At 28.7% G+C, this 16,991-nt stretch overlaps 1 protein-coding gene across 1 annotated transcript in view; it reads right to left on the minus strand.

Annotated features, from left to right (window-relative positions):
* LOC148227150 (chaoptin) overlaps positions 1 to 16,991 on the minus strand; it is a 73,243-nt gene that overhangs the window by 19,671 nt on the left and 36,581 nt on the right. Inside the window, exon 3 of the mRNA XM_088201457.1 lies at positions 1,353 to 1,507. Within this exon, the coding sequence (XP_088057583.1) occupies positions 1,353 to 1,497 (145 nt within the window). The 5' untranslated portion in view covers positions 1,498 to 1,507. The remainder of the gene's footprint in view (positions 1 to 1,352; positions 1,508 to 16,991) is intronic.

Genomic DNA, 16,991 nt, shown 5'->3' on the forward strand with positions numbered 1-16,991 from the left:
TAGAGCATTTTAGACTTATTATTTTCTAGATTTTCTAGGCTTTAATTTTAATATTTTTCATTTTCAATGTGTATTTTATTTCCTTTTTTACGATCGTGTTATTACTCAACATCAACTTTAAATGATAAACTTGACTTTCTTATTCATTTAACTCAAGGCTGAGAAGTGGACCCGCAGTGTGTACTTAACACACTTTACCCAACCAAGGTTTGACATTTGTCTATACCCACATAAAGAGCTCAAAATTTATGATAGTATGGAAATTTTGACTTAACCCTCACAGAATCATAACATGAAATATCAATTTCTCATTTTGATAAGATTATATATCCAGAAAATTTTCAATTGCCACGTATCATATACTAATATATTAATAAAATAATCATAATATCTTGATTAAAGGATAAAAAAACAATTTGCTTTTCGCGAACATCATTTGCCTAAACAGCATCAACCAAACAGACTAACAAAGCACATATCTGCCAATTTTAATATGAAATAATGTTCTGGTTTTAATATTGCTATAATATTTGATATTGCTAGACATTTTATGGTTTGATCTGAAGATTTAAATTTATGTTGTTTCAATAAATAATACATTTTAAATACCGGGTAAAATACCAGCTTGTGTACTACAGAGAAGTATACTCTTCATTCTATATACTAATGATATTCCAATTTAAAAAATACCAAACTATCAATGACGCTGACAACACTGCAATCTTAATAAATTCTTATAGTCTTAACCTATTGCAGTTTAACTACATAAATCTCTTGAAAATTTAAAACAATATTATATTAAATAGAGAGTTTCAATGAATCAAGACAAAACAGAACCAATAATATTTACAAAACGTGGACAACCCTTGCCTGCACTCATTAAGAGTGAACAATGGCATACCATGGAATGAAAAGAAAAAGCTTAATACCAGTGTGTATACTTGGACTCAAGACTTAAATTCAACAAACATATATAAAGTTGAATAAAATTAGCTATTCGACTCATTCAAAGCGTTTTGAATAAATCGATACTCATTTTATTAGGATAGAATATTAGTTTAATTTAACTAATTTTACTTCACCCCAGTTGACGCCAAATTTAGCAATTAAACCGTAACTGGATTATAATATCACATCTCAGGCGTCAATTAGTCAATTAATTAACCTATATAATGCCCTTATTCCATCACATACATTCCGTCCCCGAAAAGCAATATAAAACTGAGTGGTTCTGTTTGAAGATAAGAATATTTTTTTATTATTATAATTTATAAAGTTAAAATTATACTTAATAACAAAATCATAAGATTCTGACTCAAAAAAACGTGGTAAATCGATTTTATGCTCCTCACCTGGTAATTTGTGGAGGGGCACTGCTACGCAGGATATCTCTCTGGGACGACACCAACACAGGGAGTTGAAAGTGCAGGGCCGCTGCGCATGCGCACTCGCACACAACAGCGCCGCCCAGCACAACAGCGCCGTCCAGCGACGCATGCCCCCACTTCTGTAATAAAACATAAAATTTATTTTATTTTTATTTTATTAGCACATCTAGAAGATCTTGCGCACGATCCGATATAAATTGTTCTAGCTCTTTATATCAACCGTCGAAAACATCATTGTGTCTGGCAAGCTTTTGGGTAAAATGAGCATTCTCGAGTGTTGACATTCTTGCCGCAATGGTTAAGAATAAGGGACGCAATCGCAACTTTTTAAGACAAGCATCAAACCTCAGCAATTTCAATAAATGTTTAAGTAAATACACGCTACGTTTAAAATGCAAATAATTTCTTTCTAACGCGTTAAACAAAAAAGTCACTAAGATACAAATGCAGATATGATCCATACTTTATTTTGTAGATGTATAAGATAAATTTTTTCTGAATTTTTTTAACTACAAGAAATATTTTGTTACACTGTGATTTCAAAAAATGGAGCTACAAACTGAATGAAAAATTAAACGCGCTATGCAATACAAATCTGAACATCATTGATGTTTTTTTAACTTTAGCGATGTGCTTACTATATCTACATCCTTACTTAAATGTCCCTCCTAAGTTCTTGACAGAATTATTTATATTTTAATCACATCCGCCTAATTTAAAAAATATTCACCCAGGCAATAAAATTTGAAGTAATTGCATTTCACAAAAAATTTGATGTATTTTTTGTATTTTTATAAAACAGTAAATCCGCATTTGTGGAAATATTTTAAAATACTTTTATAATAAATATTTTGCATTAAAGCCGTAATATTTTAAAAACTTAAGATCAGAAAAAAACATTTTTCCATACAGCGTTGAAAAAATGTTTAAGTGCAAATTTACATTTGAGATATTTTACTAACAAACTTCTGTCTATTAATAAAATACCTTGGTTTAATTAACCACACAAAAATAATGATGTTTATTAGAATTTTTTAATTGATTATTTACTCAATTTAATGACAAACTATAAATTGAAATTGTCACAGTATAAGCTTTAATTTATTTTAGTGGTCAGCAACATATTTTATTGGCATATATAGATGTCACATTGAAAAATGGATAAAAATAAAAGAGCCACATAATAATTTAGAAAAAAAATTGCTTGAAATTTATTCAGAGCAAGAAATAATAAAATTAAAAGCACGTTAAATTTATCAATTCAAAAGATTCTTTTAATGTTTTATTGGTTTGTATGTCAATTAATTCCAGCTGCTAATAATCAGAAAGTTTTTTATAAAAAAATTATAAAGTGCTTTGATTTAATGGATTCTAAAGATACTTTTATCAACATTTTTTACTTTTCAAAAAATACCTTTAAAAATGAAAAATTATAAAGTTTCTCATCTATTGTGTTACTTTTTAATAATTAAAATGTTTTATTTTAAAAGCTTTACCTTTTGAAAAGGTTTTATCAAATAATTTTTTTTATCTTTGAATCTTACATGTAATTATTATTCACAATATACAAATACTACACATGTATAAATTTGTCTGGTGTGAGCAAATACATGAGCTCAACGCTATGTGTGTGCTTTAGATGGCTAATACGGCACGCAGCTTTAATATCAATAGATAGGACAAACAACCAGAGTAACATAAATTATAGAACGAAAAATATAGTGGTATGAATAGATATGAGCAGATAATCTGTCATTATCTACAAGTATTTTTCCATTATAATTTTTAAATATTTTATATTTTCAGACATTAGATTAACGATAAAATATATTCATAAAATTATAAAAATCGAGACACAGTTTATTTAATACATAATTAAATGTTTTTAAAAAATAAAACAAAATAATAAATAAAGTAGTTTTTATGTAATGTAATATTTTTTTATGCACACGCTGAATTGTTTAAACCATAATTAAAAATTAGACAACTTTTGAATGCACTAATATTGACAAATGTTTAGACTTAAAACATTCTTAAACCCTTTTTGTCAATCCAGCAAATAAATGCAGAAACTACAAAAAATGTAAATGATTTTTTCAGAAAAATTAGAAATATAAATTTTACATTTCTACCTTAAGCATTAGTCTACAAACTACAAAATGTGATTGAACTGATACGTTTTAACCCTTCTGGTCGTCGATTACGAATCTTGAAAGACAACACAATTTATAATAATATACTGCAATTTTTACTTATTAAAAAATATAATAGGACCAGATTTTTTGTTTAAAGATTGCCATCTAAGAACCAAGCTTATTAAACGCTACAATATGTTGTTTTTTATACTGAGGTAATGTTTTTTATTGTGCATGTTAAACAAAATTTTATTAGAACCATACCAAAAATGGACATGTAAATAAATAATAATCAAAAAATATCGGTCAGCTCATTTAACCCGTTGAGTGCCATAGAAGCGTTAACAAGCAGCAACCCTCATCGTGTCGAAAGCTCGTTTATTTTTATTTTTTAACTGGGCACAAACATTTATCGCACTCGTCGAGCCGAGTATATTCTGACATCTATGTTGCTTCCACAAACGTAAAATGTTTCATGAAAAATTTGACGTGGATGTGCCATATTTTCAACGGTACAGTGACCACAAAAATAAATGAATACACTCTGACACAAAGACAGAAAGATGTAGATACAATATATACATTTATTGATTAATAAAATTATAATTTGGGAAAAATCTTACGGTTTATTTTGATATTTTGGCAAGCAAGCAGGTCAACAATATTTAAAAATACAAAACTTGAATGCGCTATTGAATCCTCAAAGCGTGTATTTTCAGACACTTCAATAAAAAATGTGTCTTACGTAATAAGTCTTAACTTTGCATGATTAGACCAAGATTAAAAATAAGTGTTTTTCAGAATTCACTATTAGACACCTATTTTTAATATTTTAATTTAAATTATAATATGTACGGATAACTTCAATTTCTTGCATATTAGTCACTATGTTTTATATGCTGTTTTTGCTGCAACTTGACATGCCAAAATATTTTTCAGAGTAACAGTAAGGAACCGTCTTCTGATTAATTGAAACATTAGAGAGCATTCTCATCGGTTTGTAAAACTTCTTTGCTGAAATTTGATACGCCACTGTTGTGTCAAGTCTTCTGACTTTGTTATCAATCGCTTATATGTTAGCAAATGTTTTCTAATTTATGTGCTTATTATCTTTATGTTGCACCCACTATTCTGTATCACATCCGCACATCTTGCGGTCTCTGATATAACCATTTTCTTATTGCACTCTGAATTATCGATCTTAAAGATATAACTTTAACAGCAACTATATGCCTCCGGGGGTGATTTGATAAGTTCAAAGCTTAGCTCAAACGTGTCAAACTTTACCAAAAGCTTGTGCCATGTACAGAAAGTGGCGCAGACGTTCTATTTGAGCTTTATCGATGTCATTGTTTATCCTATGCACCTGGTTAATCATAGTGTCACTCTAATATGAGAGTGACAGTTTTTCATTTGCAATTATGGATTTTAGTCATTAAACTCTTTTTACTAAAATTAATTAATTAATTAAGTTATTATTATTAAATTTAAAAATAAAAAATATTTTACCATACTCTACCTACATCCACATAGATATTCCTTTGCCGCAACTTCCGTGAAATGTGAACTAGTATGAAATTTTATTTGATGCAAATTTATGTGCGACGAACGGAAAAAACGAGTTTTTCTACTTGCAAATTTCAGCCCTGCATATATCATGTCAAACTTACTATTTATGAATTCAATGTTATTTTTAAAATATATTGTACATAAATATAATATACTAAGCTTATATTTTACGGAAATTATTAAAACCACTCTTATTTATTTATGTATATAAAAAATCTACAAAATAATATAAAAGATGTGTACAAAAAAATTTAGCCTATAACCCATAAGATGCGTAAACATGCGTATACACAAATCTGGATTGCTTCTAACCTGTTGCATAAGGTTTGGGTTAATGTTCCCCGTTTTAACCCTCATACAAAATGATGGGGAAAGTGTAACATCTGATCATTTGCATCAGATCAAAGTTCAAGCATAAGAACATGTAGAATGTAGTGAAATATTCTAAAATATTTTTACTTATTTAATATATTATGAATTATAAAAAAAAAATTTTATAATAAACCCCTTTGACGAGCGTCACTTTAGAAGCTGTTTACTTCCGTTTTGAACTCTCGAAATAAAAGAAAAGGGAGGTGTATGTATATGTGCATAAATTTTAACGAACGACAAACATTCTTCAGAAGTGAAAAGAGATTTAAACAAGCCGCGGAGCTTTTCGTTCACAGCAGAGCGGACACGAGCGCCTCTGAGTGGAATTAAGTCTACGAAAGCTCTGTATATTTCGTTAAACGGAGAAAAAAGCCGACAATACGCCTAAACACACGGCTCGAGTCCTTTTCAGTATCGCAAGTTTAATCGATTTCACGGAAGATTAAGAACGAACCCGATATACTCAACCTTCTAAATATATTAATTATAAGATTTATTTATTGACCAATATTTTTATTTAATTAAAAAAAATCAAAGAAAATGAGAATTTATTACACGATTGTTATGTATAACATATCTTAGCCAAACAAGTATTGTTTTATGTCTAGTATTGTACCAAATTTTATATATTATACTTTTACTTAAAATATAAACAAAAAAATAATTACCAAAGTGAATTTCCACGTCCAAAGCCTAAGACTATTTATACACTAGTTCGTGCGTGTTTCACTCACAGCCCGCGAGTATTATGATAATATTTTATTTTTATATATGTACATGTAACGAAGGCACAAGTAAGGAAATATGATGAATGGAGAGTGTAGGACTAAGTACAATGGAGTCATTGCTCGAATAACGATGTCCATGAATATGCAAATTGATTTTCGAGATATGAATTCTTACATCAGCTGCAAATCGAAATATTAATGTGAAGCTGAAGAACAAAGACGCGACTGTCTGCTAGACATATTACGATTCGCCAGTCCTCAGAAGATCAAACTGATTTTAGTAAAAGTAGCTTATTTCATCAAATCACACTATGAAAAAAATTAACCCAAATATATTTTTGAACTTTAAAATATTACTTTTTGTGTGACTTTAAGTAAAAAATCATCCGCCTCCAAAGCTGTTTTAAACAGTGACAGATTCAAATTGAAACTATAATTATAAGTCGCAATAATTTGATTTACTTTAAATATTATCTAAAAATAGAAATGTATATATCACATAAGCAAATCTCTACAAATGCAAATTAAATCACAAAAATTCTTATTTGTAAATTTTTAATAAAAATACAAAATAAACATTAAAAATAGTAGATAAGTTAAACATTAACCAAATAATAACTTTATAACTTTAACATATAAAAATATTATTATTTTAATAACTTTACTTCCCTAACTCGTCATAGACATATATTTTTCTTTCCTAAATTAATATTAAAACTTTAAAAATATTTCAATAAATGTAATTTTTATTATTTCTAAAAACGCTTTCATAAATTTTATGTTACGTAAATTGTGGTTTTTGTTTGGTAATTATAAACTTTTAATATGCTGGAATATTATAAACTAACACATTGTATGTGTTAGATTAATAATATTATTTGATTTTATTTACGATTAATAAATGAAATAATATATTATATTAACTAATGTATCTTTGTAGCAATTCGTTGCTCATTATACCGAAACTATTGCAAACTTCAAAGCTCAAAAGCTTTCAAAGCGTAATTAAATATTTACAACGTTGCCCCAATTACATGGAAGCTAACGAAACTTCTTCAGATTCCTTCGGGCTAGTCCCACAACAAGATAATATAAGAAATTTATAAATTTTCCTAATAGGATTTTTGCTTTTGAAATATCAATAAAATATATATGTAATATATATACACATATTATTATTATTATTATTTAATACATGCATTATCATTTTAACTCAAGAAAAATATTATATTTATTTAACAACTTTCAGTAAGCTATGCTATCTAGTTGTAAAGCAAATATTTCACGACATAATTCTAATTTAGTTATTCAATTTAATAAAAAAAAAACATGATTTTGTCATTAATCGATTGATTAAAGTAAATTATACAGTCATGCGAAATTTAAACCTAAAAAAATACACTTTTAACTACTTCATAATTTAATTATTCTATAAATCATAACAACCTGAAATAAAGTGTTGGATCTTCAAATATAATTTAAAATAAATAAATATTCCTTAATTTAAATGACGCTTTTGTGATTCTTCCCAATAATATTATTACGATCAATATTTTAAAATAGATTTTTTCTATAAATAATTTATTTTTATCAGCTAATATTTTTTTTATGCTTCACTCGTATTATTGTGACATAAAATTAACGATGTGAAAATCATTAAAATTGAACGATTGTTTATCATCATATCAAAGACATACAAAAATTTTTTTTTAAACCACTGGATGGGAAAAAATTAAATTCTTAATTATCGCCTTTAAACGTGGCAGTTAATTATATGAACAATGAATAATGATTAAAGATCAATATTATAGACCGTCTCTATAACTAAGTATACTGAAATTAATAATCAAGATTAGCATAGTAACAATTTGAAACAAGATTTCGACCGGTTGGCGTATAAAGTAATTTTTCACCGGCCAATTTTTTATTGGAAACAGCATGATATACGACTATTTTCAGCTGTCAAATTTTAAACGATAGATAATACGACTATTTTAAGTAATATTCCAATTAAGTCACAACATAGATAAATATAATGTTGATCTCAGACACAAATTTTACTGCAAAAATCTCTTTAAAAATTCGTAATTAATATATACATCATACTGAACACAGCAATCTAACTAAGAGTCGGAGTCGGAGTCGTAAAAAATGAGCGACTCCGAGCATTTTTTAAATTATGAAATTTATGAATTTTTAATTGCGTAATAATGAATGTGTATAGCGTATGAATATTAAACGTGTAGAAAAACACCAAAAATACCTGATAAAATTAAAAAATTTTGAGTTGGAGTCGAAGTCGGAGTCGGAGTCGGAGTGGAGTCGTGTTGTTGGTAAATATCGAAATCGGAGTCGGAGTCGGAGTCGTGTTTTTTTTTAAAGACTCCACAGCCCTGTCAAATAGGCTTAATTCACGGCCATATATAGCCCTCAAAAACACATGATTAAAGAAATCCAAGACCGAGAACTCTTCAAAAAACAGATTCTTTGCCGGAGGATACATTTTTTCTTTTAAAGGTCGCTAACCTACAAAATAATCTTACAGTTTCAACAGAAAATCCTACGTACTGGCCAAAGAATCGAATAAAAAAACATTATCTTATAGACTTCTGCATAGTAAAAAAAATATGAACTAAAAATAACAGAGCTGGATTATGTTTTAATAGTTCACCCTAATAGTCTCCAATTTTTGTCACAATAGACAGTAACGTTATAGTAAAATAAAAAACACAACTCTAATACAACAACAAAAATAAACTTCAAACGAACGTTAAACGAAAGAATAAGTTGTTCACCAAAAACTATTAAAGGTACATAAATTGCAATTTATAATGTTAATAAAATTATACAAGATGCAGCATTGAGAGCGATAACAAAAAAAAATAAACTGCGCCAAAAATATTTAAAACAAAACCTTCGAAAAGAAAAGGCTTAAAAAATGTCTGAATAATCAATCATCTCACGACAAAGCCAAATTAAAGCAATCAATGAAAAAACTAAATACTAAAGTAAAAATCGAGGCAATCCTATACTATATTAAAAACCAAACTGCTACAGAATCCACCTGATACTTGCTTTGGAAGATAACAAAGAATAAGAAACCCTTAAAAAATATTTTTCACAATCTGATTTAATAACGGAAAATGAGTGAAAATGTGAAAATTCAATATATGATTTTTTAAATGCATCTCTTCAATTCGATAACAATTTTTTTTAATCTCAATGAAAAAAATAACCAGTTACCAGTAATATCAAAAAAAAATATAAAATATTACTAATAAAAAAAAAAATTCAGGTAAAGAGGAGCTTAAAAATAACCACCTGTTTGGACTTAGAAATAAACACTTTACAATAGAGCAAGTGTTTATAATAATAATTATTTTTCATTTTCTGTTTATGTTATATATTATATATATGTTTAGTTTAAATTTGTTTGATATAAAAATTATCTATTGAGCTAAATAAATTAACAAAATAAATATTAAATATATCTTTTGGTGTGCCCCAAAAGAGCGTTCTTGGACCGATGCTATTTTGTTATTTCACGATAACACAACAAGAATTGTTATATTTACCGGCGATACTACAGTAATGGCGTTTGATGCTGGCTCAAAAATAGCATGGAAAAGACTGCAAGAAATCTATTAAAAGTCTGGCTCTCTAAATGACGAATCAGAGCTAATGAAACTAAGTCCATGTTACATTTACACTGAACAAATGTACTTGTCTTTTGGTATCCCTAAACAGAAAATGAATACTACAAAGAAAACCCGAAAAATATCATGGAATTCATCTCGACGGAAAAACTGGTCTGGAAAATTTAAATTTAGAACAAAAAGGAACATCTGGGACTTCAACTTTTCAGGCTTATCGTTGAAAAACAAAATGATAATACATAACTTTGTCATAAAACCAGCGTGGTTTTATGGAGCTTATATTTGGGGTGTGACCATAATATTTAATATCAATTTACTTGAGAGATATTAAAATAAATTCCTGATTTGTTCCTAACAATTATATATGAAAAGACTGCAACTGGTTAAATTTCATTAACCCACCTTTACACGCTAGCAAGTAATCTGCTAAAAGATAATGCTATAACTAAACGTATACTTAAGCATGTAAATATGTTCGAACTAATAAATAGATTTAATTAACATAATAAATATCACGACTACCAACAAAAATGCAACTAATTAACTTATAATGAGATATATAATAACCTAATTAAACATACTATAATTATATAGTAATTTAAAAAAACCTATACTGGAAGACTTCCTACGCGTTATTTTTATTTTTTCTCCTAACCACCTACTTGCTGGAAGATATCAAGTAGACAGACTGCATTTTGATAAAATAAAAATAAATATATATATATATATATATATATATATATAAATAAACTATTATAATACATCAACCCGAGGCGCTTCTGTATTTAAATGTTAATAGTAATTTCACACTACACACCCGATATCCACATTACCAAACTAGTTTGTTTCATAGACAATACATAATAATCGTCATTGTAAGCACATAATACTCGAGCGTGTGCGCAGAGAAAGACACGTTTTGTGCCATTTTATTATCTGGTTTAAATTTCCCGGATAAGCCCGGGGGGCATAGTGTATATGTACGTTAGAATAAATTTATATAGTACGCCCCGGTATACGTACCCGGTATAAATTCGAGTTGCGTAACGCTCTTTGCACGTGAACGCTCCGTCGTGTGTTCGGTTCTACCCCAATTAACATCGGGCCCAGTAATCGATGGTCGTTCTACATAAACGAATTTGGGACCCCGGAATTGGTTCCACCGACGACGAGGACCCACTAAAAGCGAAATGTACACACGCGCCCATACGAAATTTATATAACATGCTCGCACGAGTATGTCTCGAAGACAGGGACGTAGTCAAAATTATGCCAAGGTAAGGGCTTCAACATATTATATCAGCTATTTAGTATGTATCTTGACACGTGTATATAATTTACACATTAAATATGAAGTGTAAGTTTTATACATTTTAAAAATAGCATCTCATATTACGAACTAAATGTGCCACACTACTCATAACAGTGAATATGGTAATGCTTGGCAATCGAATATTCGATTATGAACCTTACTTTTGATGCTCTACCGATGACTAAATGTCACGTATTTTTTATCGATCGTTGGAGTAAGCTGTGACGAATCGCTGACAATGATAATTGAGAAGCCATAAAAACGGCTATTACGACAGTCATAGAACCGAGAGGTTCGAAGAATAAAAACGTCTCATCTCCAACGTTTTAATTTTTATAGTTGCAGTGATTAATAATGGATTTTGAAACTTTGTGGTTATTGTGCAATACTGGGTGCTCTGCATTGTTGTGCAATACTGGGTGTAAAACAGTTTATTATCATTCGCGTAATGTATAAATTCCTTATTTTATTTTTAAAAGTAATTTGTCGTTACTGAGCTTTCTAAATTATTGATTAAATCTCTCAACAGTAGCATTAATAAAAGGTAAAAATATTACCAAAGCAAGATTTGATCTTTAAGGATTTTTTTCAATGAAATTATAGCAAAAAAATAAATCATTGGTATATGAAAATTGAAAAATATTGTATAATGTTCAACTCCTTGTAGATAATACACATCCATCTGATTAGATAAACAGAACATATTCTTTGCTACTGAACTCGATAAACGAAAACAATGCCTCTGATCAATTTGCTATCATATGATATGATTTAAAGCATATTTTTTTAATATGATCAATTTGATATACTGTGCATGAGATTTGTACTTGTAACATTTTATACAAAAACGGATCCACGATTAGATTTAATAATCGTTTCAGCATACAATGTGATATTGAATAAGGTATTAACATAAATTTAATAAAATAGTCAATAGAAATACGATACTAAACTCGTATACTTAGTAATACTTTACAGCTCAATGGCTTCATTACGAACTAAAGTTTGATGTAACAATCTATTTAGTAATGAATAAAATGCCATCAATAAAATATAGACATATAAAAAATGTGCTCTCAAAAGTAAAGAGCATATTGAATGTTAATTAATATTTTTTAATTACCATACAGACACAACAGAAACATTAATACTATAACGGTTTCAAGTATGAATATTTTACCAAAAAGCTTATTTAACTACAACCCTGACTGAGATGTCGTTTCCACGCATTATTATACATATTGTTATTGGCCTTTTGAACGGTGGAAAATCATGTTATTTGACAGAGATCGATTTGCGGCATAATGTGTGCTACAAATTCAGCATTGTAACAATCTGATGCATAATTTTCGCGTGTCAGATTTAATGCGGCGAGCGATTGACTGACGTTAGATTGATTAATAAATTGAGTAGTGCGGTGAATTTGATTATCGAATTCTAGGAGCTTATAACATAATTACAATTAATAGTTACATACATTAATGTAATGTGTAATATTATGCTTGACTGAGTTTGAACTATGTGCCCTTAGTAGTAATGTTTTTACCATTAAATAATTTTATTCAATATAAATCTATTTTCGCAGTAAGGAAGGCATATTTTTAATTACACTTTAAAAGTACAGGGATTTTAATTGTAATACTAAAGTTTATTTTAAAAATGCTTATTTACTATTCATAAAGTGTTTATATAAAACAAATTTAATAATAAAAAACAGGATATTTATATTAGTATTTGCTCATAATATATATTAAAATTTATGTAGTACAATAGAAAGCATGTTGAGAAATAAATTATGTCGAAATTTAATCGACTTACAAAACTGAACAAAATGAAATCATTTGCGTCACGCGATTATAATTTAAGTTTGAAACTATATAAAAATAAATAATATAAGTTTCAAAGAGTTTATATTATATTATAATGAGCGGCTCTCGCATTTCTTCAGCAGCCATCTATTTGCGCTTTCACATCCAGGGTTTCGCGTGGTGAAATTATTATATAACGTTTAACATTAACAGTGAAATTAATGGTAAAGGGTGACATATCTGCTCTTAATGACTACACCCCGCCCAAACACTTGATACAAATAAATTTAATCTCTAAGTATTAAAATTCGTTGAAGTCGAGTATAAATAAATTTATTTTATAATAATGTATAATAATATTGATAAATATAAAAAGACATACAAGGAAAAAATCACATGGCATATCCCTTTCGGGGGTTTCATAAGTATCTAATAGGCCCTGTGCTCTTTAAGTAATTTATTACTGACAACAGCAGTTACACGTTTAGGTTTTCTAATGATTTAAAATTCGAGTTTAGTTGTTATTGATGTCTTTTATCTTTTATATGTTTACAATGTTTTTTTATCATTATCGCTTACACGTATTTTTCTATCATCATCGTTACAAATTTAAATTTTTAAAGTAACTAAAAACAAGGCAAACCTTATAGTGTTTTTGTTTGTTCGAAAATGACCTCCAATTTATATAAAATTGTGCAGATGAAACCTTCACAGACTAAACTATTTTTTCTTTATTTCCCTCGACTTTCGGACGTTCGACTTTCGCACAATTCGCTATTTCGCACATTTAAAAAAAACAATTTTTTTAAATTATATTTTTATTTTAAAAAAAAAAAAAATATAAACACGAGTGAGAAACGGATAAACTTGTGTTAATACGAACAAAAATAAATCAAGGACTCATAAACTTCACACGATTCAAGACAAAGATGGAAATTATTAGACGTTCTGATAGCGGTGAATCTTTTGCTTCAATCGGACGTTCGTATGATACAAACAGGTCTACGATATGTTCAATTTTGCGAAATAAAAATATAATTTTAAAAATATGTTTCCAAAAAAACACAGCAAAAAAATCATAGATGAAATGGGAAATCTTTGTCATCGTGGATCGATGACCAACATCAAAAAGATGTCCCTTTGAGTATTTCAATTATTCAAGCAAAAGCTCTTAGTCTGCACAAAGATTGGAAGGATAGATTAAAAAAAGATTTTAACACGGTTTTTCAAGCAAGTAACGGTTGATTTTACAATTTTAAAATGAGGTATTCTTTTCATACTATTAAATTTACAGAAGAATCGGCTGATGCGGATAAAGACGCTGCAAAAGAATTTATTTCCTAATTATCCAAAATTATTGAAGATGGAGAATATTCCTCTAGCCAAATATTTAATGTATATGAGACAGATTTATTTTGGAAAACTCTTTAACAATATTAAATATGAGTGAAGCCTTCACGCACCTTGACAATTTTTTAAATATTATGGAAGATTGTGATCCCAATGGAGAACGCATATCTCAAGTGCGTAGGGCGATCAATAAAAACATAGCATGTTATAAAATACTATATGAAGAAAAGAAAAAGAATAGTGAAAAACAGTTAACTCTTGATAACTTTTCAAAGGAAACACCCGCAAACCCCACTTAAACGTGTCTCTTAAACACCTCTTAAACATCTTACATTTACTTGATAAATAAATATTTTAAAATACACACAATATCAATTTTTTACTTCCCTCGACTTTCGTACATTCAACATTCGCACACATTTTTAGGAACCAATTATGTGCGAAAGTTGAGGGCCGCCTGTACAATAATTTACAAATTTAAATTACTCGAACTTAAGACTATGTATAACTATTTACCTAACTATAGACCTAAAGCTTCTATAAAAATAATTTATGCCTTTAGAGACATAGCAAGATGTCATTATTCTAAAGCTTAGAACAATTATATATAAGATATGAGTTAATATGATCTCGCGTAATATTTTAATTGTATTTTTGGTATACTGATAAAAATGTTTTAAATTTTAAAGGTTACAAATACGTGTTATATATATTTTTTTGCTTTATTTATTATTTAATACTAGTGTTACGTATCGTATGCTATAAATGTATGTATGTTTTTCTTAGTAATGCACTTTTCTTAGTAAAGCAGATGTCGCAGCAAGACTGACCTAAGTTTTGCTAAATGTTTAATGAATATAATTAAGTTTGGAGTCGAAATATTCTAATACGTTATATATTTATTTTTATAAAAAAAAACGCAGATAAAACATAATGCATTTTTTTATAAAAATAAATATATAACGTATTAGAATATTTCGACTCCAATCTTATTTATATTCATTAAACATTTTGTGAAACTTAGGTTAGGGCTTGCTGCCACAACAAAATGGATTATATTTTACCTGCATTTTGTTCTTAGTTATATTATATAGTAATCAACATGTTTTTTGTAAAAATATTTTTAACTGCAAAAGTGTGTTGAATACATTGCAGGATAATATTGCAACTGAGAGTAGCATTCATCTCTCAAAGTATTTTCTAATGTATTGAAAGACTGTTCTTGTGATTTATTCCCTGTCACTGATATAAAGCGAATAGGGAATTGAAAGGCAAAGTGTTATGAATCAATGGAAATCTGGATATATTGTTCACCAAAATAGTGATTTGATCATATGTGTTTAATGCCTTTACAACTAATACACAGTTTCTGAGAATCCAAATACTTTTAAACGTAGGAATAAAATTTTTTAACTTCCAGGAATCGAAACACTCACTTTTGCGAATCTCGAGAAGATCTGAGATTTGTATATCTTTTATTTCATATTTTATTTATAATTAGGTATTATTAGTTTATGTTTGTAAAACCCAATACTTAATCAATAACAAATATTTAATTGACAGACATTCTTTCTGTTGTAGTGATGTATTATACTATGTAGTGAAATTTTTGGCTTTCCTGTTTTAAATATAATACAATGCCATTATTCATGGTATTGCATGCAAACCGTTTAAAAGCTCGTGGAGAATTTTAAAAGAGAATTTCGAGCGCTCTCGAGACAATAGGCCGTGCTTCGCAGTAATATCATATAATTACACACAATGGGTGTTCCTCGAATGAAAAAAAGAGAAGCAGCGTCGAGAAGTGGTCAAATATGGTCGCTCACCATTTTACATAATGGCGCCGAAAGTGTTTGGAGGGAGCCATTAAAATTTTTCCCGTCCGGATTTGTTTGCGAGAAAATTCGGGCGAAAGTTGCGCCGGGAGCTTTTAGCAACGGTTAAAGAGCGAAACTTTGGCAACAAAGAGCTTTCGATTGATATATTATACGGCAGTTGTTAAGACAAAACAATAAACTTTAAGGCTGTGTGTATATTTTCAAGCCTTGTTAAGAAGTTTCATCCGCGCGCGCGCGCATTTTCACTCATACGCGAGAGATTTTCTTTTGTTGTTTTGGTAAAGTTTCGAGCGTTAGTCGTTTTCGCATTGCCGAGACATAATTCATATGCATATTTTGGAACGCTTATCATACAAAGGCGCCAAATAAGTGTGTGCATATATTAGCAAGTTTGCCCGTTTGACGCGCTCTCATATGAATTCATTCGTTTATATCATCATCTTTATATCACCACTTTCTATTCCTATGTACATATATAATATGCTTGAATTTTGCTTCGTAGCCTTTCGTGTCGGTTGTGGTTTACATTTTACAAACAGAATAAACACGATAAAAAGCGATAACGCAAACAAAGTGAGTGTTATAAATAATTATAATATATTATTTGTTTTAAATAAAATTTAAAGACCTTTTCTGAACTACACTTAGATATACTAAATATATAGAATAATTCAACAAAAAAATAAATGTGTTATTGACAATAACGTATAGCTGTACAGAAACCTTTAAAAAATACTCTAAAAATAATTTAGACTTGATGATAAAAAATACATAAAGCCAAACCCACAAGACATAAAAAAAAACGTCGATATCTAGTGACCTACTAATACAACAT

This window comes from Plectrocnemia conspersa, unplaced genomic scaffold (assembly GCF_051122295.1).
Source record: "Plectrocnemia conspersa isolate PC_06_02 unplaced genomic scaffold, ASM5112229v1 ptg000013l, whole genome shotgun sequence".
In the NCBI taxonomy this organism is placed as follows: Eukaryota; Metazoa; Arthropoda; class Insecta; order Trichoptera; family Polycentropodidae; genus Plectrocnemia; species Plectrocnemia conspersa.